The sequence below is a fragment of the Patiria miniata genome, unplaced genomic scaffold (genome assembly GCF_015706575.1).
Source record: "Patiria miniata isolate m_02_andy unplaced genomic scaffold, ASM1570657v1 HiC_scaffold_3, whole genome shotgun sequence".
NCBI classification, from domain to species: domain Eukaryota; kingdom Metazoa; phylum Echinodermata; class Asteroidea; order Valvatida; family Asterinidae; genus Patiria; species Patiria miniata.
The window spans coordinates 10,111,340-10,137,782 of NW_024037069.1; the positions used below are offsets into that span (position 1 = coordinate 10,111,340).

Below are 26,443 nucleotides of genomic sequence, written 5' to 3' on the forward strand. Positions count from 1 at the left end.
CAACTTTATCGTGAGTTTTTCTCGGAAAAAAAGTTGACATGAAAGAGGACATATGTAGCCTTCCGATTTAAAAAAAAAAGTCAATTTTGAAACTGACCTATTTTGGGCGGTATTTTAAAATCAAAATTGCCGACAACGACATTTAGCTTGATCGCATCACAATTTTTGTTTTATGAATGACTGCAACCTTGTGGTTTGTGGTACAAACGTTTGGCCCCCAATCCTGACCATACAAATCCTCACCTGAATCAGCTCATAGAATCTTCTTAGGTTTGGTATGGTAGCAATTTCCTGATATGTAAAAAAAAAAACAGGAAAAAAAACCATATTGAAGACTTTGTTAAATTCAAAATTCAACTACAGTTAACTCTGGCTAAGTCGGCACTCTCAGGACCCGAGAATTTGTGATGGCTTACGCGAATGCCGACATGTGCTGTAAGTCGTCAGTTTGCCGACTTACATGAATGGTCTTTTGCACACATGATTCAATGCACTAATTGGCTTCAACTCATAGAATCTGCCAACTTACACAAACGATTTTGTAATGCTTTTTATGGAAAGGGGACCAAGAGAAACACGACGACTTGAGCGAAATGGCGACTTATAAAAGCCAACTTAGAAATAAAAAATCCAATGGAAATTCATTACGGACAATCGGGACTTTAGTCAGACGGCTGACTTCAGCGATTTGACGAGTTGTACGATGTCAGTTTAGCCGGGGTTTACTGTACATGTAAACTATAGGTGAGCGCAGACATCCGGGAGCTTCTTACATTGCCTTGTCTAGTTCCCAGACCTATTCACTAAAAGCTTAATGGTTCTTGAGTCTGGAGTGCTGAATGGTAACACATAGCAACCGGTGAAAACTGGTGAGCAAATGAATAGATTTTTTCACCAGCTGACGCAATCCCGCCCACACCTCTACTGGTTGGGCTCAGAAAATGATAACTCAAACACTGGTTCCCACACTACTACTGAATGAAAACGGATTAAAGTGAAGCAGGCATACCAGCGGAAGGCTCTGGTAACACAGCCAGCCATTCCCACCATAGCCATCTCTACACTGACAATCACTGGTACCCGGCCCTGTCTGTATGCAATCAGCCTGCAGGGAGAAAAAGAAGAAACACCAACACACAAAAATCAATGAAATAAGAATATAATATTCAATTCATTTTACTACTAACTGGATTTCTTTGGACACCCTCCCCTAAATTCTTTTCTTGCCCTGAATTTTTTTCAAATATGTGAAGCACACATTCTCGTATAATTTAATATTCCTAAATTCACAACATTGACAATGTTTTGTTTTCTTTTCAATAAAAACTCCTCGCTAATAAGACAAAGTCAGATTTTTCCTGAGCATTGAAATCAGGTATTTGTTTGTTTGATTGTTGGGGTTTTTTTGGGGGGGCGGGGGGGTGGGGGGGGGGGGGAAGGAGGGTTACCTCAAGACAATTTTAGTGTAGCATTGTGCTCCCCCCCCCCAAAAAAAACCCTGTCAAAACAAAATGTACAAGTGTACTTTATGAAGAAAAAAAACACACAAATTGTTACTGACTTGAAGATACGACTTCATCCCTTTACAGAAATAGCTAATGTAAATTTGATGTATAGAAATCGACGGGACAGTCCTTGACATTGTTGAACCGAGCATTACCTGTGCATGGCAACCACCATTGGTCATCAGAAGGCAGGGGTTGATTGGCTCGCACACTGTGCCGTTGCCATAGTAACCAAGGTTACAATAGCACTGATTCTGAAAAATAACACAAAAATGAAAACACTGAGTTTACTTGAAGGGGGGTTCACTTTACCTCACTCTCGGACCAAGGCTTTTGACACACTTTATCACTATAAAATGGGAATTTAAGCATGAAATTTAAGATATCTCACAATCAATTTCATAATGAGTTTAAAATTTATATTGTTTTATTTTTTTTTTTGGAAAACAGACCCATTGGTAATATTGCGCATGCCTAAATGAAGATTGTGAACTTTCAACCAATATAAGCATAAAAGGGACCAAACTTCATAGGAGTCCAAATTTCATGTGATGCTGGAAAAGTGTTTAAGACCAGACAGCCGATGTTTTATAAACCGTTTAAGACCGGCCACGTGACGGGCTTTCATCCAATAGGAATGGGTAAACTGTCTTAGGTATTTGTGAGTGTTTTTTTTTTACATTTTAAATGGTGTATCATTATTTCAAATGAATATTTCCTAAAAGATCATTTTAAACCAAGACAAAGTGTTCAGGAGTCAGGTTGGTGCAGTGATATTATCCGTGCCTTTCCACATCTGTCACTCCTCTAAAATATGTATTTATTGTTTTCTCTCAAACGTACCATTCCTGGCCTGATGTAAGCGCAGATGGCCCCCTGGGCACACCCTCCTCTATTAGGACCCTGGCACGGGTCGATGGCCTCACAATCGAATCCGTCGCCCGCCCAGCCATCGTTACAGGTACAGTCACTCATGCCTGGCCCGATGTAAGTGCAGAAGGCCTGGGCGACAAGGCGGTGGGAAATGAAAAAACATCTTAGAAGATTATGAACCACAGTACAATGTTGATTATAATGAGGTGCTTATTTAACTCTAACTGCCCTGAATCCTTCAAAATCCTCTTGTAAAGGTGGAGGAATTTGGAGGACTGAGGTTACATGGCAAAAGCGCGTTACTGATTTCGTAGGATGCACTCTGTCAAGGTCTTGGGCCGGACCTTGTGTTGTTTTTGCTCAGCCATGCATAAATGTAGGCCTGGATTATGCTTGAAATCCTCCGTACTGCTCCAGGATGTCACTGGCCAAGCCTCAACATATTTGACAGTCACTGCCGCAGGATTTTGCAGGATTCAGGCAGTGGTCACCCCCTCCATGGACCATATTCAAGAAACAATGGAAGAATTTGCAGGATTGAGGCTATATGCTATTTTCCATGCGGCCAACTGGAGGATTTTGCAGGATTGAGGCTACATCCCAGCAAAAAGGTCTAGGGAGCTAGGGTTAACGCTCTTTTGCAATGTTTCAATGTGTTCATATTCCTAACTCCTGTTCACTAGGTCATGAATCTAGTTTCCTACAGCAGCTCGAGATCAGCACAATCTGGTCTCTACCCTCAGAGGTACCCATTTGTACAGACAGCTGGAGAAGGGCAATTGAAGTAAAGTGTCTTGCCCAAGGACACACAAACACTGTTCCCCATCAGGGTTTAAAATACCATGTGAACATTTTTAGGAAGATAATAAATCTTCTTTTAGCTTGCTCATGTCTTGCTTGTTTGGCTTGCTTTTTGACACTTACCTGTCGATGGCAGCCTCCACGTTCAGCCAATCGGCATGGGTTCAGGGGCTCACAATGCAGGCCGGACCCACTGTAGCCTGCCTGGCAAATACACCTACATATCCACAAAACATACGACAGCAAACTTTAACAATAAAGTCTTTCCAACGTTTCCAGCAAAAAACCAATGTGCAAAATTGTTCACGTTTTGATCTCTTACATGTTACCTTTGGTTGTGAACATTAGCCAAACTTGGTTTTCTACGTGGTCCCCAAGTCAAATTATAAAGAACCTGTTTCTTTAAAAAAAGAGGGGCGAAAAACAACACACACAAAAAAGGCAACTGACTAGGTTCACATTTAATCGATGTTAGGCTGAACACAGAAATTGACGGGAGCGGAATTTGAACCTGCGCCCTCTAGAATGCCATATCGGTGCTCTAACAACCGAGCCCTCCAGTGTAATGTTTCGGGTTTTCCCAAATTTGTCAATGTCTTTGAAGTCAAAAGTCATCAACCCATTTCGGGAGACCGCCAACGCAGGGCTGGACAGCTCAGTTGGTAGAGCACTGGAGTGGTATCCCAGATGTCACGGGTTCAAATCCCGCTCCAGTCAATTTCATTTATCAATCACGTATCTTTTAAAGAGTGTTTGTAAGTATGAAATTACAATGAAGAAACAAGGTAAAGGTAAAGGTAAAGGGGTGAACCTGTGTTCACAGGAACAGAGTGCCCATCTCTCTTTCATTAGCGATTGGGCCAGACTCATATGCTGCTGTGGGGGGATTGCCACACCTCCTCCACAGCGAGTCTGTTACCTTCCCAGCATTGAATAATGCGGTACCCATTTAACACCTAGGTTGAGCGGAGTAATTGAGGTAAAGCACCTTACTCAAGGGCACAACACGCATGGCCACGGTGGGGCTCGAACTCACAACCTCTCGATCACGAATCCTGTGCTCCACCGCTAGACCACACGTGCCCGAAAAAGAAACAAGACCCAGTCACAACCCAGACCAAAAACAACAAGTCAATGTGACCCAGTGATAGGCTGTGTCCAAATTACTTGGCTACATCTTCAAATTACACACACGCTAATGGTAGCGGCTGCAGCCACTTTCCATAGACTTGTGTGTTATTTCTAGCCATAGCCGCGTCATTTGGATGCGGCTATATACCTGATTTCTGAGCCTGAGGTATCACAGACAGCATGCTCGTGACAGATGTGAACCTCCGGACCGCACCCTTCGGCAGGGATGTTACAGTCTGATCCAATGTAGCCAATATCACAACCTCCCTTGCAGTGACCCGTACCCAAAGGTCCGCTGTCGCAAACACCATGCAGGCATGTACAGGCTGTGATTAAATAACAATCAACAAAGTCCATTGGCTTCTTGGCATGAGAAATTACTGAGTGGGAATAAACAAAGTTTCAAATCTTGAGGTATGGCAACAGAAACTAGGTTTCTGGGGACTACTTATAACTTGTCAACATTCCGTTGAAAAGTTATGGCTATTTAAAGTTTGCATTTATTTACATGTCAAAAAAGTAAAATACTGAGGAAAAGGCCTTTTAAGGTCTTTTAGAGTTTTGTAGTCCTAAAAATGAAAGATGCCAATTGTTTTTCCTTAATTTAAACAAAAGTTTTATCCCACATTAACTTGTCAACATTTCGTTGACAAATTATGTCTGTTTAAAGTTTGCGTTTATTAACAGTCAAAAAAGTAAAATACTGAAAAAAGGCCTTTTAAGGTCTTTTCGAGTTTTGTAGTAAAAATGAAAGATGCCAATTGTTTTTTGTTAATTTAAAAAAAAAATTATCCCACAATTTGTTCACTATTTAATTTTTTTTTAAATGTCTAGTAGGCCTATACATATCAAAGCTTACAAATATCAATAAATCGGAAAATCGAGAAAAATCACTCCCATTTTTTTTTTTTTTTTTTTTTTTCTCCACTACCGCCTGTGCCCAGTTCCGTCTTATTTTGCCAAAATGCCTCATATATCATAGATTATTGAAATATTACATACATATTGAAAAAAAAAAACAGAAAAAGTTTACATGTTAGAACTACTCAACTGCCATATAATTGCAATGTATAGGAAATAGTTAATAAAGAAACTCAACTTGTAACCTTCATTCTTTATGAAAAACATGGCTTTTATGCATGATTTTATACATGGTTGATTTCTCGTTGATGTTTTTGTTTTTTAGCAGCTCTATAAGCTATTACCCCGCAAAGATTAGGGAGGTTGACTCACTCTGATTACAGCCGGTGCCAAATAGGTTTGGCATGCAGAGCTCACAGGCGGTACCGGTGAAATGCTCGTCGCAAGAACACAGGCCGCTTCCAAGTCTGGAGTCAGAACACTGCCGTGCAAACAACAAAAATATAGTAAGAAATTACTAAGATGAAAAAAAATCATAGAATCAAATCAACAAGCGTGGGGCTAATAGTTCAGGATATTTCATGTTGGAAAAAATCTACAGAATTTCATTTGAACAATTTCAAGAATCTAAATAATTCATTTGTTTGCAAATTTATCTCAGCATTAGCTACATTTAAACACCACACAACAACAACAAAAAACACTCATTGGAGGGGTCATAATTTTGAATCTGATCGTCTTATGATGACGTCATTGATATAGACCTTTGGGGAATGTTGTTAGCTACATTGTGATACCCCTGTTTGCTACCAAAGACTGTAAATCGGTTCATGAAAAATGATGCAGTTTGAAAAGTTTCAAATTTTAAGATTACGCTAGGAGAAATTGCTAAGCGCTACCACACATGCCGGTAATTGGCACAGTGCCCGAACAAAGCGTGGGTAATATAATTTCGTGTGCTCCCATGCGTACAAGCACTGTGCGATCGATATTACCTGCCGTTTCAAGCAGTGTAACATTGTCATGCAGCAATTTCCACTCGCATACTCTTTAAATTTGCAAGTTTTCAAACTGCATCATTTTACATAAACCGTTGTCAATGTTGGACGATTTACAGTCTTTGGTAGCAAACGGGGTATCCAACATGTAGCTAACAACATTCCCCAAAGGTCTATATAAATGCCATTATCATAAGACGATCAGATTCAAACTTATGACCCCCTCCAATGAATGTGGACTTTGGAGAAAAAAAATATTGGGAAAAAAAAACACAGATAATACAATTTTACAATAAGAACAATTCTCAACGGGCAATATATTTTAAAATTTGCGATTTTTGAGATTTTTTCTTAATTTGACAGGCGTGATTTGATTAAAAACTTACCCATCCATGTCCATAACAAGGAATAGCGAACCCACCCGGGCATGGGTGGCAATTCTGCCCATAAAAACCAGAACAGCACTCAGGCTCCTGTATATACACACCAAAAAATCTTTGTTTAGGCTATTAAGGAAATATTTAGAGACAAGATAACGAATCTCCATTTAAAGCTTTTGCAGTCGTCGGATTTTTTTGCCAACACCCTCCACATACACCGTTGTAATCAAGTCAATCACAACTCAATCACAAGTCAATCACAAGTCAATCACAAGTCAATTTACAAGTCAATCACACATCAATCACAAGTCAATCACACGTCAATTTACAAGTCAATCACACGTCAATCACAAGTTAATCACAAGTCAATCACAAGTCAATCACAAGTCAATCACAAGTCAATCACAAGTCAGTCACAAGTCAATCACAAGTCAATCACAAGTCAATCCCAAGTCAGTCACAAGTCAATCACAATGCAATCACAAGTCAGTCACAAGTCAATCACAAGTCAATCACAAGTCAATCACAATGCAATCACAAGTCAATCACAAGTCAATCACAAATCAATCACAAGTCAATCACAAGTCAATTACAAGTCAATCGCAAGTCAATCGCAAGTCAATCACAAGTCAATCACACGTCAATCACAAGTCAATCACAAGTCAATCACAAGTCAATCACAAAGAACAATGACAAAGGAATGCCTTTGTCACAGTTCAATTTGAATAGCTTGTGAGTAAACTAGGGACTGGAGGACTTGTGATGGACTTGTGATTGCCTTGTGATGACTTGTGATGACTTCTGACTGACTTGATTACAACTCTGTTGGAGGGATGCAGACCAAAATCAGCAAAGACTCCCAACAGGTGAGTTTGGAAGGTGCTCATTTGCTTATCAGAGGATAAGCTTGGCATTCCTTGGAGTGCGTGGCTGCTGACCCAAGTGGTAATGTCCATGCAGTAAAAATAAAGGGTCAGTTTCTTTTATAAGTGAATGTGGAAGTCGCTATAAGTGGGAGGAATGATAAACCAGTACTGAAAGTCACCACAATTCATCACCTACTGTGCCATCCTCCCCTAAGAACACTGCAGCGATTTGACAACAGGCCTTCGAAATTCGGGCAAAACAGGGTCCAATTCTTTTTAAAAGGAAACCCACAGAATAAGACAGGAACCGGAAAAACTCAAATCCACTTGTCGATGCAGGGTCGGATTCCAACCCAGGTCACGGAAGTTGAAAACGATAACATTAGCCATACATCTGCAATGTCTCAACTTACCCACGTGGTCCTGTTGCACATCAGCTGGCACCCTATGCTGACCACATTGCCACCTTGCCATGTGGTTTCAAGAAGGCACTGCTGAGTTGCTACCCCATCCACCTATACAACATGGTTTAAATAAGCTCACTGAAGCTCTTATCCTAATTTTTTTCAAACATTCAAAATGTAAAAACATCAATTTTTTGTGATATTAACCACTTCGAAATTTTCAAAAGACAAAATTTCCCTGCCACAAATACTGATTCGCAAGAGTGATTTCAACAGTATTTGTATGATAGTTCTTGCCGAAACCTCATTTGTTTCAATACTCCTGGGAGTGCACTTGAGCGTAAATTGTACAACAATAGGACATGCACAACGGCCCACACACTGGTCAGCACACGGTCCGCCTCTACAGACTTCACAGACTTTGTGTGTGTATAAAAGACACGAGGGATAAGAATGTTTAGACGTCACCCAGAGGCGAATCGAGGCAATCTTGACATCTTAATCAGTCAGCCTGAGTACAAAAACAGCCAGTGCGTGTTATCACGGCCTCCAGTGCGAACTAGTTAATAAAGGGGAGGAGAATATACCTCCTTGAAAATCTGTAGAAGGAAGATGGTGTTTATGGATACCTTCCATGGTTACAAAGAAAGACTAACGTAAGACTCTTGAATTCATTGCTCCTGCTTGTCTAGCAAACATGCAAGGATGCTATGGGTTTGCGCACACTCAGAATGAACTTTATCGAATCAGTGCGCACACCAAGTGTGCCCCGCACACAGAGAACGCACCAATTGTATTTCACGTGCTATCTACTGACCTTAGAATACCACTTCTAGAGTCAAAGACCTAATAACAAGCAAAAAAAGAAAACTTACTGGTGTACTACCAATAGGGCAGGATGACCTCAATGTTGAATCATTGCAATGGGAGCATGGTCCCTGAAAGAGATGACAATGCACAACATGAACCAAATTAGTGAAAAACAGAAGGAAAAGACATTGGCTAATTAATAATAGATGGAAAATCCTCTTATTCGTTTGATGCAGTGGTTACGCGTTCAGATACCTTTAACCGAAGATCTTGATGGTGTATCATTAATTGCTTCTTTTTGCATGAAAGTAGCTTGTGAGGATCGTGTCTAAGAATTCCAATTTCCCTTAATGACCCCTTTTTCCTCAAACGACTTAAGACTCTCACAAATGTTTTACAGGCTTGTTGAGCAGGGGTAATAATTAGTCACATACACTATGGCTATACAATTTAGTTCATGGACGTTTACTGAAATATCCTGAAAAGCAAATGTATTTCCATAACTAGATGTACATTTAATGAGATATTAAAGTTGTACCCTTATACCAGATTCTGCCCTGATATAACCCTTTTTACAAATTATGTACAATATCTTTGACCCAAAATTCCATCACAAGTCAGCATTTTATACCTGTTCCACTACATAGCTCTGTGTGTCGCACTGATGGGGTATGAGGGGCTCAATATCAGATGGAACGATCAGCCCGTCAATGCTGTGAATGTAACCGTCGTTGGCAACAATGTCGGAAAGCGTCAGATTTGCGCCCCCGTCCATGCTGATTAAACCCTGTTAAAGAAAAAAATGAAATCAAGAGGCAAAGAACAAGAATCGTAACTTGGATACTGCTAATGGTGTGTTCTAGGACAAAATGTTTTGTGAAAATACAAAAGTATTTGGGCAATTCGGGCGATTCACAATGCAGTGCGCTACCAAGAGTTTGCCACGGAGAGTTCATTTTTCCAAGCGCATTGTGGGAGATGGTCGACATATTCGCAGCGCGGGACGTTAGAAATTGTTAGTTTTTCTGGTCAGTGGTTTCGTAAGCATATGATTCAAGGCTTTGTTTGCCCATTTCTTTTCTTGTTATCAATATGGTGTTTTTGGTAAGGCGGCAGAACGCTATGCCCCAATCTATGACATATTGGCTCAAGTTGTCTACCGACACTCATTCAAATGGGTCATGTTTTGTCGACCGCAAACTTGAAACTGGACTCTCCGTGGCAAACTCTTGGTGGCGCACTGCATTGTGAATCGCCCGAATTCCAGTGTTATGTCATGTCCGTGACAGAGATTTTAAGAGCTCAGCGAATAAACCTGATTCTTTCTTTTTTTCAATCTTATACATCCATCATCTAGTAATAGTCAAAGAGATTACAGACTAGGAGTTTTGAACCATTTCTCCGAATCATTCATTAGATAATATGGTTGATTGGTTCTATCACGGCAATACACTTCCTATCATAACGTTGGAATTGCCAATTTTTGAAAATTTTCAATTTCTTCCTTATTTTTTCCAATACTTAAAATCTAATACTTAAAAGTTTTTCAGTACAAATATTTGTACATTTGGGCAAATCAATCAAAGAAAGTTATTTTTTAACTTTTCAAAACTTAGCCTAAATATCTGACTGGAACAGCACTATTGAAGCCTAAGACTTGACTGATGGGTATTTTTACTTTCTTGAAACACTTCTTGAGGGAATTTTGTTCTAAATGTTTGTAGGTGTTAGCTATTGTGGAGGTTCAAACCCCACCCAAATTCAATATATGTATCTGATTTCTCAATTAAACAACTAAGCAAGAGATTTTAAGTGTTTTGGTTTGAAGTTATTGGAGCAGTGCTATAAAAGAAAATCATAAACTTTGAAACAAAGTCACACGTTCCAGAACTCAGTACAAATGTTTCACAAGTTGTTTAAGGCAACCTCCATACTCACACTGCGGGAAATGTGGAAGTAAGTTGTTGCCCCGTGCACCGAGATCACACGCCCGGTTGAAATCAAGTCTTGCATCAAAAGCTGTAAATGAAAACAAAGAGAACAGATTTAGCCCAAACAATTAAGTCAGAAGGGAATGATAAGCTACATCAACTCTGAAAACGAGAGTCCCAAAACTAATGAGAAAGAAAAATAACATAAGAAAGGATGAACGGCACGATGAATGAAAAAGATAAATTTGCTTTCTTTCAGCTGTCGACACTTGATCATGTTGATCTCATGAATAACATGTAACCTTAGCAGTGTAAAGGACCAAATAAACCGGCCTAATGGCCAAATCTGAAAATGCGAGGGCCAATTAAACTGCCCCAAAGCGCCCTCTGTTGACCAAAAGGAAATGATTACGTCATCTGAAACTACTTTCACTTAAACATACTATAATTCATGACTGATCTAATACACCGTACCCTCTGGAGACGTGTGTACAATAGGGAACAAAAGATTGTATACACTGTACGTCTCCACAGGGTGAGGGCAATTTCTATAGATGAATACGTCTCCACAAGGTTTTCACGAAATAGATCTATGGATTTTACTCAAAAAGTAGGAATTTCCAAGGCTGGTTGATCTGTCGCAAATGGAAGATTTTTAGTAAAGGGATATTAAGTCCAAATTTCAGCCAAGGAAATCAATTTTGGTTAAAATAAGAGCATTTTTAAACTACACTTTCAAACTCGAAAACTTTAGTGCACAAGAACAAAGGAATGTCTCCACAAGAAAACAAATTCCAGTATGCATGTGCTTGTAATGCTTTACTTCCTAATATGTATTGAAAGTAATCTGTGACATTAAGCTAATGGCTGCTGACAGGCAAATCGGCCATCCAGGCATCATTCTTGTGTTATCTTACTATACTGTACGGTAGACATCAATTATTTAAAATAACTGTATTTTAAATGGGGTCCATGCAGTACACTAAAGAAACAATTGTGACTAATCTTCATCATGTGGGCAGACATCCAATTTTTTTTTAACAACTGCGACAATAAATACTTTAACAAAAATGGCAAAAATTCTTGTCAACTGAAAAAAAACAGTTTATTTAAAACCAAAAGTTGAAGGTACTCCACAATTAGAATCCGGCACGTGATCACTGTACACTCACGAGGACCCCTCCAATGGAGAAATATTATACAAAGCAACTGCCTTGGGACAGATTATCTGTACAATAGCTAGCACAATGCTTTTGCCATTGAAGGGGGCCTTCGTGATAGAAGTGATAGCATGCCCAGATTGGTCCATAAATGACAGACTTATAAGTGGGTTGAAGTTATGATTTTGCAGGAATTATCAAATCTCACTTACCATGGCGCCCTGTATAACATGATTCCTGAGCAGGGCCAGCAACTTAGGTCTTCCCTAAAGAAAGGGGGAAAAAATGTTCCAAATGAGACAAAATGTAGTAAGAGTTAAAACTCATTCATATCACATCATTAACCCATTAACCCTTCAAAAAGCAATGCAAAAGTTGATAAATAGGAGCCCTTTGGCAAAAAAATAACGATATTTTTATCTTTTATTGTAGATTCATATTAGCAGGTCTCCATCGGTAGCCAATTTCAGAATTCAAGTACATTGTGTATAACAGCACTAAAAACGAAGTGTTGAAAATCTGAGGTGATTAGGTAAAAAGGGGAGTAAACAGCTTTGTGCATAATTGGTATATTGCAGCAGTAACACAAAATAGTAACTTTGGAAGGTTGGAAAGTTTGGAAATTTGAGGACATACTTGTGGTGACATGAGGTGATCCATGGAGCCAGCGGGCAGTTGGTTGAAGGCTTTGTTCATTGGGGCTAGTATTGTGACGGGCTCACCTGGGGGAATGACATTGCTGACGCCCGCACTCTGCAAAGGGAAAATAATGAATATGTCAAGTTTTGGATAAAAAGATAGACATGTACAGTTGTCTGATAGACAAAAACACATGCAGCTGGGTGATGCTAGCATTATGAAAAGAAGTGTAACGTTCGTGACTGAGCCAATTAACCATGATGTCTAATTAAAGGGAATATACATCATTTGCTTTTGCTGTAATTTTCAGAAATAGATGGAATTGGGGGGTTGGAAATATATAGCAAATATAGTTACACTGACTTTTCTGAGGTTTTGGGTTCGAAAATGCTATAAAAACCAAGAAAAACAATCATTTTCCTGTAGTCTGGTTCCCTGACTCCATTTAAGAAGAAACAGAGCAGTTTACATACATTTGGGAATTGTAAGGTCAGGGAACCAGTTTAGCTGGCTTGTACCCGTTCATAGGTGTGTAATCGATTGCAAACAAGTGCGATGGCCAATGGGGGCCAGTATTTGAAAAAAGCCAGTTTTTTCCAATGCTGGTCGGCCGACCAGCATTGGAAATTGATACAAAAATACAACTTTTCTTGAAAATGACAGTATACCAGGTGCCATGATTTTACAGGATGCTTTACACTGTCATTCACTACCAGTCCAGCAAGGTATTTCAAAATGATTTGGTAGTTTTAATTTTTGATGTTTGCAAATGTTGTATTTTCCCTTTAACGATTCAGAGAAATGATCCCAAACTCCTAGTCTGTAATCTCCTTGGCCATTACTAGATGATGCATGTATAAGATTTGTAGAAAAAAAATACATGTTCAGTTTTACTCACAGAGCTCTTAAAAGCTTCATAACGGGCACTACATAATGCTGGAATTAGAGCTGTAATCATTTATTTATATTTTGAAAATTCCATTACAAATATGTTCAAATCTTGTGCATATTTCCAATCTTGTGCATATTTCCAATCTTGTGCATATTTCAAATCTTGTGCACATTTCAAATCTTGTGCACATTTCAAATCTTGCGCATATTTCAAATCTTGAGCATATTTCAAATCTTGTGCATATTTCAGCCACATGTATACTTTTGTGGCTGTGATTGGTCCAAATATCATGGAGTGGAGATTAACGGATCCATCTACTCTGACAAATTCACTCCCGCAAAGCACAGGAGGGGGATTTGAAACTTTGTTTCGTCGTCGGCTGCGGCCTGGCCTCCGAATTCTGAACCTCTGAGAGGCAAACCTAACAGAAATATTCTTAGCGGTGGCTTCGTATCAACCAGTTGAATGTTTCTGAAGCATAGCAGGCACCAAAATTCAGATGGAATATCCAAAGTTTCCTTAAGCCAAAATGAAGATGAAGCCGGAGTTGTGAAAAGGCCCATAAATGATACAAAAACCATCTTACCACTAGGAGTGTCTGCAGCCGGTTAAACCTCCCAGTCGAAGATAGGATAGTGGTAACCGACTCCTGTACAAACAGTAAAAAGACAGCCTTGAATCATAGAAATATATGCAGGCATGACTTTGATTTCATAAATACCTGAGACAGTTTACCTATTCCTGTCGGCCTAGAGCCCGTCATATAATAATAATAATAACTGTATTCATATAGCGCCTTTTGCCAGAGGATACAAAGCGCTGGGGGAGAATGCAACCAAAGCCAGGTATATGAAGTATATGAACATACCATGAGACCCATTATGAAGCACCTCTTTGCTAGGTGCTGCGGCGCAAATTGCTGCCACTGCCAGAAACACCGGGGCAAACCCCTTCTCTTAGCGACAAGTGTTACTGGGTTCTTTAACGTGCATTACACAACACACGGGACCTACGGCTTTACGTCCCATCTGAAGGACGAAGCAATAATTGTAAAGTGCCTTGCTCAAGAGCACAAGTACCATGTTCCCACGGTCAGGATTCGAACCCATGTACCACGGCACACAAGTCGAACACCGTAACTATTGGACCACAGCGCCCCAATAATGTGGGTGGTTTTAAACTGTTAAGACACCAGCGAGAAGTATTTAAAACCGGCCAGTAAAAAAGGTGGCTCCTGAACAATAAATTACTGCTTTTGTCTTTGTGTTTCATTTTTAACAAAAGAGCATAATTTAAAAATTAATCAGAAGAAAATCGTCTGGCCTGGGTCTTCTGAGATCATCCTTTTTGTCTAAGGTTTACCAGTTTCAAGCTTTGTTGTTTGTTTGAATTTTGACTTACCCCTGGGCTGTCCTCCACAGGTGTCGGCTCATACAGTACCCTGTCTATAACGTGGATGACTCCGTTTGCTGCTGGGATATCCTTGTACAACAGTCTAGCCCGTGTGTTACTGCCTTGAAGACGGTACCTCAGCATGTCAACATTCTTTGGGGTAAAAATGAAAAAATTACTGAAAACACTAACAGTTGTAGATAGTTTCTTGCATGTGAGTGCACCAGTGATGTGAATTGTTTTCAGCTTTTGGAATTTTTATTTATCAGGAAGCAATCCCCAGCAAGCTCAGTGGTTGAGTGATCGTGGTAGGTAAGTAGGAGGTCGTGGGTTTGAATCCCACCTGAGGAAGCTGATAGTTTTTTTCTTACAAGCTCTTATAGCACTGAGTACAGAATGCTTGTGTCAGAAAAAAAAGTTAATGTGTTCAACTTTTGCAAAAGTACAGCCTGAGAATTTTTCTGAGGGCAGACAAGAGTTGCTTCACATTCCAATTCCCAGTTGGTTTTGATCTTGCTTTTAGGCCAGCCTTTAGCATTTCGATTTTAGAGGAGAGGGAGGAGGTTGTGTTCAAATGCCAAAATGACAAAATAACTCCCTCGGTCTCCAGACAATAGGCAGAGCATACTGTCTGAAACATTGAGTTTCCCCCGGTTCGTTTCAGAACCTCACAAACTCACAAGAGATTGTCACATGGCGCTACCGCAAATCTTTATCTTACTGCTATCTTCACCACACAAACCTTCAACTCTTATCTAACTCCTTCCTTTTAAGGTTTACAGCAACAGAAATAGGAACAAATCTACAAATGGTCCTGAAAGAATATGTGTACATATGATACAACAATTTACTGTCTTTATATTTCATCTCAAGACTTGGGTCAGATAAAGTCTTTCCATGCTGCCCGCCCCCGACAAAAACACCCATTCCTGACTGTGATGTCACCTGCAAAACAACATATTGGCTGATCACCCTTACATGCATGTCTAAAACTATATACAAAACTTGTAGTGTCTGTGTCTGGTTAGGGCAGATAGGATATAGTATGTGTTATTTTAAGATGATGTCACAGGGAAAGCATTACCCCGTCTTTGTGAGTGACTTCTGCCATGATGCCAGCCAGGGTGTGAATGGATTGCGTGGAGTTCAGTGCGTGGGCGTCCATGTGGGTCGGCACAGTGTGCAGCTTCATCAGGTAACGGTTGAAATCTACGTCACGAAAAGCTCTGTCATTGAGCTGAAATGACAAAGGTTAGAACATGAACTGGCCGACAGATGCTTGAATTCAATTAAAATTACCTAAATGGTAAATGTACTTTGTAAAATACTGGAAATTGAAGTCCGTTTTTTTGTGAAAAAGCACTGAACGAGATATTTCTAATGGTGTTCAAAGTGCTAATAGAGGTCTATAAAATGTTAGACACATAACGACAAGAGTGTGTAGCTAGTATAAAATAGGTAAGTTCTGGGATGAAATTACTGTAGCATTTTGATTATTCAAGCACTTAAATATTTCCAGCTATATTCTCTGTGCAGAGAATGCTTCGGCAGTAAAGGAATTGTGGAATTTTGCAGTGCTTGTGTACTACTTTTTTCGGCCGAACTAGATGTAACTGAAACGTTTTGCAGCAACTTCTTCAACCAGGTTCTGGAATGGTTGGTCACAATATCACAAACAAGAAATGAAACATTTTAATTTACGCCACTTTTGCGAGGGCAAGAGAATTATCATTACCCCTGATAATCAGGTTTATAATTAATCATGTTATAATTATAAATGTTCAAAAGTCACTGAGCAAGACGCAAGCCACCTCACCAAAAAATCAAACTCTTGGAAGGCCTGTTCGGTGGGGACAAACACAGTGTAGAGTCCCTTGCCGCTCAGCAGGTATCCCATGGCGAGATCAAACATGCTGATGGCTGTATTCAATGAGCCTTGTAAGGTCCCAGTTGGGTCGCTGTTGACGTCACGAAGCACCTAGGTCCAGGAATAAGACTCAAGTACTTTTACCGGCACGGTGAAAAACCTGACCCATCTATATAGTTTTCAAAATTTACTATTTTCCAATCTACAGTGCATGCTGATTTCATTGATCAATCTGTAAACTACGATTCTTCCATTATTAAAGCAAATACATAGCCTTCAATTCTAACTTCCACATTTCTGCTAGGAACCTTACCGAAATTCTCTTAAAACCAACTCTGTGTCAAAACCTATCGACTCAAATCTTGATCCTACAATACTAATACAAAACTATTGTGAATTAAGAGAAAAAAAATTGTTTGAAATTGTTTAACCCAACTCTAGTGCATAGCAACAATATAAACAACGCACACACCTGGGCCCAATTTCATGGCACTGCTTAGCACACAAATTTGCTTAGCACAAAACAAGTCTGGCTTATAAAAGCAGGTTACCAGCCAAAACTCCATGGGATTTTCATGCTAAGCAAACAACAGCCAAATACTAATCCCGAGCAATATACATCACGTGGAGTTTTGGCTGGTAACCTACTTTTATAAGCCAGACTTTTTTTGTGCTAAGCAAATTTTTGTGCTTAGCAGCGCTGTGAAATTGGCCCCTGTATACATACATGCACACAGACCTCTGGTTGCTACATTGGTTGCCATGCGTTTAGTACTTTTTGAGAGCGAGGCTGTCATTGTACATTCTTTTTGGATGTGTATGGTCAAAAACAGAATTTGTGGTCGAAACGTTATAATATCAGAGAATTATTTTGTTTGTACTTTCCATACCTGCATGATACTGCCATAGCAAGCCTGCCCGTCGCCCTGGAAACCTTCCACGCATTCACATTTGGCATTGCCTTCGGCCGTCATGGTGCAGATGGAGTGGGGCGGGCACGCGGGGGCGTTGGGACCCCCGCACAGGTTGGTTCGGCTACAACCGAGAGGGAAGACGTAGTTCTCATAACCTTCCTCGCATTCACAGTGATACTGGAGAACAAGTTTGTAATAATAAACGAGAGCTTTATGACTGTGCTTAACTTTTACTGAAATAAGTCTTAACTTTAGTCTTGGTCACAACTGCCAAAAAAAACAAAAAACACAATAAAAGAAGACTGATTTACACTGCCCCTGTGGGCTTCGTGCACGATTACCCCCTCAATGGTAAGAAAGGGAGAGTTGGGGGAGACCGCATGAAAGAGACATTCGAACGCATTGCTGACAAAGCCTGACGCTTACGCAGAAACCCTATGGCTTTGTGCACATCCACAATAAAATAAGTCGTGCGTCCTTTGGGCTATTTGTGTGAACGAGTACTTTCATGCAGTGTGTCCAGTACACATGGTGCTCAAAAGTGGTAAAAAAGCGCCCTCTCTTGTTCCCACATGGTGCCCATTAGCCTTCAATCCACAATATTTTTGCTGAGAACCCCACTGTTTCCTGATAAATCCACTGCTGTTCAGGAAGCAAAAAAGCACATAGTTCAGTGTTCTTTCAGCAAAACGAAAACAAATCACATAGGGATATGTGTGAATTGTTTTCATTTTGCTGAAAGAACGCACACCTATTTTTGTGATCCGTGGACAGAACTTTAAAATGGTGGTTGTGTTTTAAATTCCGTAACTGGGAAGTACATGAGCGATTTGAATGATTCTTGTACTAAAAGAAAGCCAATGAATTGGGCTTTCATATGCTAGATTTTGAAAGTGCTACATGCAGAACTTCAATAAAACAATAGTCCCGACATTTGGGTTTCTGTTTTTTTTACTAACCCTGTATGTGAGTAGCACTACTCATTTTAGTGTTAAGTCATTGTTCCAGTGTGCACTTTTTCTTCAAAATAGAGGAATTTTCATATATTTTTTCAGCCAGCTACCCTAAGGTATGCGAAGTGAGACCACTGATTATCCACTTGAGCCTTTAATACTCCAACCACTATCAATGTTCCTTCGTTGCCTTCGTTTACCTGCCGCGGGCCATCAAAGATGCACTTGGTAGTCGGCGGCGGGCAGGGCGGTAACCGCTGCTGGCAATAGTTGATGGGATAGCACTCCATGCCGTCACCGTAGTAACCCTCCAGGCACTCGCAGGTGTGCCTCCCTGGTGGAGTTGGGGTGCAGCGGGCGTGCGGGCTGCAAGCTTGTGGATCCTGGCAAGGATCATTTTCTGTTAACAGAAGTAGTGATAACAGTCAAGTTGTATTCTCTGTGCTAATTTCAAGTTTCACCCCGAAAAATAATTGTAATACAAATGTTGTTCATATTTGATATAAGACATTAAAACGAAAAATCTGTCCACGTTGAGTTATGACATTTAATAATAATAATAAAAATAATGGCCTCTTGTATAGCGCACATGTCCGTCACAAAGTGATGCTCCTGGCACTCTTATTATTGCCCTGGCTTCAGCACGGCTGCCATTACGGCGCTCAAGCATTGAAGGAATTTCTTCCTACTAGGTACCCATTTACTACACCTGGTTGGAGAGAGGCAATCATAGTAAAGTGCCTTGCCCAAGCACCATGTTCCCTGTCAGGATTCGAACCCATGTACCAAGGCACACGTGCCAAACACCGTAACCACTGGACCACAGCACCCCACATACTTACTTTATAAATACAAATTATCATTTATGCAGGGACCCTGAACAAGTCTACTTATATTTGGAATCTGTCTTTTTGTAGATCAACCCAAAACTAAAGCCTTTTCTGAGGGTTGAAGACCCCAGAACAAAATCCCCCCCCCCCCAAACAACCTCCCACTAAAAAAGTATTAACCCTAACCTTCCCAAATCCTCAAAATTCCTCCTTGTAAAATGGATGATTTTGCAGGATTGAGGCTACATGGCAAAAGTGTGTTGCTGATTTCGGAGGATGCACTTGTGTCAATGTCTTGGGCCGGACCTTGTGTTGTTTATGCTCAGCCATGCATAAATTGAGGCCTTACATTATACTTGAAATCCTCTGCACTGCTCCAGGATGTCACTGGCTCTGCCTCAACATATTGACAGTGATTGCTGGAGGATTGTGCAGGATTGAGGCAGTGGTCACCCCTCCAAGGACCACAGTCAAGAAATAAGGTAGTATTTTACAGGGTTAAGGCTGTATGTTATTTTTACAGGGAGGCAGATTGAGGTAACATTGTACATCCTAGCAAAAATGCCAAGAAAGTAAGTGTTTATTGACCTATCACCAATGGCGAGTTAGCCGGTACCGGTATAATTGTCCGTTCAGTTCTGTTTGTCTCAGATTTTGTGCATTCCGCGTCCATTTGCAAATCATGTAATTGGACAATATTTCACAAGCTGCGTAGACGTGATTCTACCGCGATAGGTCAATTATCAGAAAGTCAAATACTTTCCAGAGGACTGATCTGAAGCTCACATACCTACACACGAAGTCCTTCCATCGCCAGAGTAGCCTGGACTACATACACACTGTGGAGGTTCTCCATCCGTGACTGGTGGTGAGCAGATGGCAAAGGGATGGCATGCAGGCTCACCGCAACTTATTTTGGCTGAACAAGGAGATAAAAACCCAAGGCTTTGTGTATAAAGGATACAGATGACAACAGTGAACAACTTGAATAATGCGTTGGAAGGCACCTGGACATACTTTTATGTACTTTTCACGTTTGCTGTCCAAAATCAGTTGAGAGTCGTGTGAAAACATGTCCACCATATTCAGCACAGTTTAGTATATTCAAATTCTCATCCAAGTAAGGTTTTTTTTTTTACTTGGCAAAATTATTTCATTTATTTTCATATTTTTTTTCATTCAAGTAATCAAATAACGGCTTCTTCTGATGTGCCCAAGAAAATGTAGCTCGGAAACTTGACGAAACCCTCAGAGAAAAAAAAACAATAATGAAGTGTTCAGTTTCCAGAAAGAAAAAATAAAGGAATAAGCCCAGATGGGTTCAAACCCAGGTCACATAGGTGGGAGGTGAGGAAAGCACATGTAACATTATACCAACCAGACTTCATTTCCAAGTTAGCAATAATCATCAATTTGTGTGCTACCAACATGAAATTGAAGTCGACTGCTTTCATACTTGTCTTTATACGGCACTCGACAAATAAAACACTCAATAACAAGTATAATGTTCAATTTACGGAGGGGTATCAACTGAAATAAGCAAAATCATTGTATTTCCAATGCATGCAAAAGTCTGAGTTTATCGATACATGTACATGTACATGTATGCTTAAAAAAAAAGTTTAGGCTATTCGAAATCCAAATACTTACATTGGTCACATCTGGGTCCCTGGTACCCTGCCTCACACAGACAGAAGCCGGTTCCCCTTGCTCCAGCATCGCAAACTCCATAGACACAATCACACACTGCCGGATAAAAAAAAAATTATTTTTGTAAATGAAAAAAAAAAAATTCAGATTCTATTTTCTGCTTATACTGTTTTAACACACAAACTTGGGTATGGAACTCACAGTGGAAATAGTATGGTGAATAATAATTTGTCAATTTAAATTTAAATAAAAATCTTATTGGTGATCTTGCGGATTATTGAGATTTTTTCAACAGTGCCACATTTATAGGAAACCCTTTCTTCAATTTTGTGCCCAATATCCGGACACCACCTTTTTTGACTTCCAGCCTTATTTTCCACAAAATAGAATTTTCACATGATTTACATAGCAAGTTCATTCTTAAGGTAACAGATTTATGGGCTCCGTGCACAAGTACCCCCTCAATGGTAGGAAAGGGAGAGTTGGGGGAGACGTCGACGCCTGTGCTCACACAAGACGCTATGGTTTTGTGCACATTAAGAGTAAAATTAGTCATGCGTACTTCCCACTATATCGAATCAGTGTGTCCTGTCCAATAGGCTCTCAAAAGTAATAAAAAGCACCATTTATTGTTCACGCACAGAGCCTATAGGTGAATGAGTTTGACTAAATAAGTGTGGCATCACTCCATGAGGAAAGTCGGATAAAAAAAACTTTGAAGACAAAATTCTCCAAGTCAGAAGACTGAACTATGTACTCTTGTATTGATGAAATTAGGTCAGGGATTGTCTTCAAAGCACAGTCAATGACCTATTATCTCACACTCCCCTACCTGGCCGCAGAAAAAAAAAGAGGAAACAATTACGAGAAAGAATGACAGGATATGGAGCATTATCACCCGTCACGTGTGTGTGTATGCAGCACAGTCAGAGGGGGAAAGCACTCTTATAGGCTCTGTGCAGGATACGTAGAGGGCAGTGTTACAAGGAATCACGACAGCCAAATAAAAGGCACTTCACACTTTGTACACTGCGTTGCATCAATGTGGCACATGGTAAACCTGACCAATTTTCAATTCGTCCTTTCTTTTCAAATAATTCAAGAAATACAAGCCATCAAGACCAGAACAGCAGACATCAAGTCACTTGCAAGTCAATCACAGGTCAATAGTAGTTTTAACCTTCACAGACGTACTGTATACTCAGTGTGTTACCTCCCGAGTGAAAGTTGGATCGGTTGGCTGGTTTGAATCTGCCAACCGATCCCGCAAGCTCAGTGGTCAGGTCGTAAGACGTCTGCACTGCAAAGCAGGAGGTCGTGGGTTTGAGTCCACCTGAGTGATTGTTTCCAACTTTCACTCGGGAGATAACACAATAAGTATGCAGTATTTATACGTCGGCGAAGGGCAAAACCTAATACTGATTTACACCACCCTGACGCAAATTCCATCGTACGAATACTTTATTTGCGGTACCCGCTGCTACATGTGATGACTTGTGATGACTTGTGACTGACTCAATTACAACTCTGTAGTTCCCTTGAAAAACAAATGCAAACTGAAAATTGTCTCTAGCCCCAAATATAGCATCAGCATCCTGCTAGTAAATCTAACAATGACACATAAATCACAAAAGAAAGGGGGAAGTATAAGTTCTACTGACAATAGCTTCTTGGCTATAAATTAGAAACATTCAGGAACTGCGATGTTTGGATTTGGTTTGGATGGTAGAACTTCCAGAAAGCTCTTTTGATTCTTTTAGTCCTTCAGCGGTTGGGCAGGATGGAGTTCTAAAACTGTTCCTTCCTTCCCCTGTTATCTGTCCTTTGTCTCTGCAATGACTTCCAGATGCAAGGTCTAACGCAAACGCTGTGTCAACAAATTTGCCTGATTTGTACGTGCGGCATGTTACAGCATTTTCCGTTTGTTGAGCCAGGAGGGGTTTCTTTACTTGTCTAGCCCACTTTCGTATTTCGTCATTTTCCCCAATGTCTCATATCAGGGGCCTCTAAAAGTTTGTCGAAAACTCTAGCCCCAACGTTTCAGTCCAGAATCATCCCTGTTCTCCTTGTAAATTGTGTGTAGCTACTATGTATGTTCTTGAATGGTCCAGGCAATTATTGAACTTTCATAAATGGGTTAAAAAAAATGCTTTATTTAATTCTTTAAATTATATAAATGTGTACAAAACTATTCATATCGCTTTTAAAAAATTGCTGGTGCATAATTTTCGCATTTCATGTTCATTTTTGCAATAGAAGTTTCCCTACTACAATCTGAATTTGTACACTGATAAAAAAAAAATTATGTTTACAGTTTTAAGTTGACATCTCTTAAAAGTAATGGATACCATTTGCAAACGTTCAAAAGTGAAACTCAAAAAATCTCCTAGGGATGGTGCATCCTGTAAGATTACTGCACCTAGTATGCTGTCATTTTCGAGAATTTAAAAAGGAATTACCCATCATTTCCTCATGATGGTCAGGACCAAACCCATGCTCAACAGAAACCTATGCTTTGCGTCGAGAAAAAGGAAAATGCATTTTCACAGTTTACTCAAAAAGTCTACTGAGCTGAAATTTCGACAGGATAGATTTTTAATAATCTGCTTCAGATTTATTGCATTGTCGTTCCTTGAAAATACACATTTTTGCTAAAGCCAAAAAAATAGTTCTGCTTCCGATTACATGGCATTTGAAAATAGTGTAGGTAGGTTGGGATTTTTTTTTTTTTTGGAGGGGGGCATTTTTTTGTGTAAGATCATATATGAAGGTGTCTGCGTGTAGTCAAGGCTAAAAGGTAGTCATTGTGGATTTTCAGGGGGTTTCCCTTATTTTTCCCAAAAAAAATTAGGGCAAGGGCTGTCAAAATAGGGTAGGTAGGGTAAGGGGAAGAAGACCTATTATTTTTTTTGGCCTGATGCTGTTTATTAGTACCTTTAAAGGTATTATATACAATATTTGCTTTAACTGTAATTTTCGGAAATGGATGGATTTGGGGGTTAGTTTTTATAGCAAATATAGTATGCACTGACCTGTTTAAAGTTTTGTGTTCATGGAAACTAAAAAAAAAGATGCTGTTCTTATGTCTGCTTACTTGACCCTACTTCAGACAAAATGGGCAATTTATGGCCGTCGGGAATTGTCAGGTCAAGGAACACTTGCTGGCTTGCACCCGTTTGCGGATGTGTAATCCCAAACAAAATGGGAACTAACTAAATTCGGTAAAGTGGGGGTAGTATTTGAAAAAAGTCAACTTTTTCCAACGATGGTCGGCTGACCATCATTGCAAATTGATACACAAATTCCACTTTTCTTGGAAATGACAGCACACCAGGTGCCATGATTTCACAGGATGGCTGAGGCGTTTGTTCACTTACAGTCAAGTAGGAAATTTCATAATAATTTTGTAGGTTTTTGTTACGTTTGCAAATGTTGTATATTGCCTTTAAGGCAAGCCTGTGCACAAAGCCCTACAGGACACGTCAACCACAACTCACTGTAATGGAGAGCTATTTCTTAATAAATGACTATATTCGGTGTAAAGGAAAATGAGTCACTTTCGCTGGTTCACGTGTAGGCCTACTGTGCTTGGCCTGCTGCACACGATCTCACTGGTTCGCGGTGGTGGCAAACCCGTACATTATGGCACATGTGCACCGTGTGATAAGAATAGATAGTACGATAACTTTCAGATTTTTTTTTGCAAAATGTTTTTACCAGAATTTTCAACATGAAGGTCCAAAAGCTGTGAATTCCAAAATTTCCTATCATTGCTCATGAAATTTTGGTGAAAGTTTAGTGTCCCTAACTTCCTCAACCCACTATTTTGAAGCGACCCATAAGTCACCATTGGCAGATCTGGAGGGGGGGGGGGTTTGGCCCCCCCCCCCCAACAAAATTCTTTTTTTAAAAATCAACATTTATTTTATTAAATTATCGGAGGAGTGAAAACATCTTTTTGTCCTAAATTTTCAGGAAATAAAAAATGTTGCGTATTTTCATCGCAAGCCATCAGCTACACATACCATTTACTTTAAATATCACAATGTGGAAATAGTGCAGGATACTATACATAATCCCCTTCCCCTTTTTGGAAACAAAAATACTCAAGCCCTCTTGGCCCCCCGAAAATTTGGTTCTGGATCCGCCCCTTGAAAGCAACAAATGAAACCAAGCCCTATGCCTACGTGCCAATTCTGCAAACTTATCCAAACTATGTACCCTGAATCCATGTTCACACAAATAAAAGCAATTGCCCCCTTAACAGTGACAAAGAAGAAAGAGGTCACGCACTTGGTCATGCATGGTAAGATAGTATACAAATATTGAATGCTTCGAGTGGTGTAGTAAAACTAGCCTCCCGAGGTGCTCCATGGACATACTATTTTCCCGAGGCGAAGCCGAGGGAAAATAGAGTGCTCCATGGATCATCGAGGGAGGCTAGTTTTACTTCACCACGAGATGAAGCATTCAATATTTGTTTTATAACACTTCACCCACAGATTCTGCTTGGTTTTCAATATTTTAAATTATTTAAATCTGAACACAGTTAAAATAAACTTTTGTTTCAATACAAAATTGGTGGGAAACGTTTAGTGAAGCACCCTTTCACAAAATGTTTGAACCCAACTCTGTTGCGCGCTCTCTTGGGAATAATACGCGCTACGCGCAGTGTTCAACACGCACAGCAGCATGCATTTGCACACAGATACCGAGCCATGGGTACATGTATAGTACTTTGGTTGCTAATGGTATAGTACTTTGGTTGCTACGGGTATAATACCTTTGGCCGTGCACTGAAAGACAGCAAAAATAGAAAGTAACATGTGACTCACTCTCGGCCAATCAAGACACAGAATATGTGGGTGAGGTGTTATAATAAAAAATAGTGAATGTCATGTGATGCACTCTCAGCCAATCAAGAAGCAGAATCTGAGGGTGAACATTACAACTCTGAGTAGCTAGATTACATGCATGAATCTTTACAGGATTCTGCCTCGTCCAAAGAGAAGTCTTCATACATTACCTCCATCACAGTTTGGGCCATAGACGTCATCCCCAGCACACAGCTCACAAGACACCCCTGTAAACGCAGGGTTGCACTGACATTGCTCCGCCTCCGAGTCCCCCTGACACCGCCCCCTGTGATTACATGGATTGCCAGCACCTCCTGGACACTCTGAATAACATTGAAAATCGTTCCAAAATAAATCAATAACCATTAATTGAAATATTACACAGCCAATTCCAAACTGCTACCATATTTGATCAATGATGATCAATTTATAATTATAAATTTTATATTTTATATCTCCCTAGAGCTCTGACTGGCAATTCTGCTACGCCATCACAGCAGTCAAAATCAAACAAGTGACTGTTTTTAAAAGTTGAGAATTCTTTTGTTAATTTGATATAGCCATGTTTTGACTGGAGGTGATTGATATGCCAGCTGTACCCACCAGTTACTTTGCTTGTCTGTTGATGGAATTTGACTAGTCACAGTGTTAAACTCAAATATGATCCGCCTGTTTTTGTTGACTAGCCTGGAAATGCCTGACAAGGGGAAGTCGAAGAACTTTTTTTGAC

The 26,443-nt window shown here is 40.0% G+C and overlaps 1 protein-coding gene across 1 annotated transcript in view; it reads right to left on the reverse strand.

Moving 5' to 3' along the window:
• LOC119737344 (stabilin-2-like) overlaps positions 1-26,443 on the reverse strand; it is a 67,776-nt gene that overhangs the window by 36,951 nt on the left and 4,382 nt on the right. The window contains exons 2-24 of the mRNA XM_038211635.1: positions 25,884-26,036; positions 20,858-20,953; positions 19,998-20,126; positions 18,578-18,777; positions 17,401-17,601; positions 16,460-16,621; positions 15,728-15,880; positions 14,653-14,796; positions 13,838-13,900; positions 12,357-12,473; positions 11,933-11,986; positions 10,568-10,648; positions 9,261-9,416; positions 8,695-8,757; positions 7,829-7,930; positions 6,556-6,642; positions 5,544-5,652; positions 4,459-4,636; positions 3,303-3,396; positions 2,349-2,507; positions 1,661-1,759; positions 1,010-1,105; positions 244-291 (exon numbers count right to left, since the gene is read on the reverse strand). Coding sequence (XP_038067563.1) covers positions 244-291; positions 1,010-1,105; positions 1,661-1,759; positions 2,349-2,507; positions 3,303-3,396; positions 4,459-4,636; positions 5,544-5,652; positions 6,556-6,642; positions 7,829-7,930; positions 8,695-8,757; positions 9,261-9,416; positions 10,568-10,648; positions 11,933-11,986; positions 12,357-12,473; positions 13,838-13,900; positions 14,653-14,796; positions 15,728-15,880; positions 16,460-16,621; positions 17,401-17,601; positions 18,578-18,777; positions 19,998-20,126; positions 20,858-20,953; positions 25,884-26,036 — 2,744 coding nt within the window. The remainder of the gene's footprint in view (positions 1-243; positions 292-1,009; positions 1,106-1,660; positions 1,760-2,348; positions 2,508-3,302; positions 3,397-4,458; positions 4,637-5,543; positions 5,653-6,555; positions 6,643-7,828; positions 7,931-8,694; positions 8,758-9,260; positions 9,417-10,567; positions 10,649-11,932; positions 11,987-12,356; positions 12,474-13,837; positions 13,901-14,652; positions 14,797-15,727; positions 15,881-16,459; positions 16,622-17,400; positions 17,602-18,577; positions 18,778-19,997; positions 20,127-20,857; positions 20,954-25,883; positions 26,037-26,443) is intronic.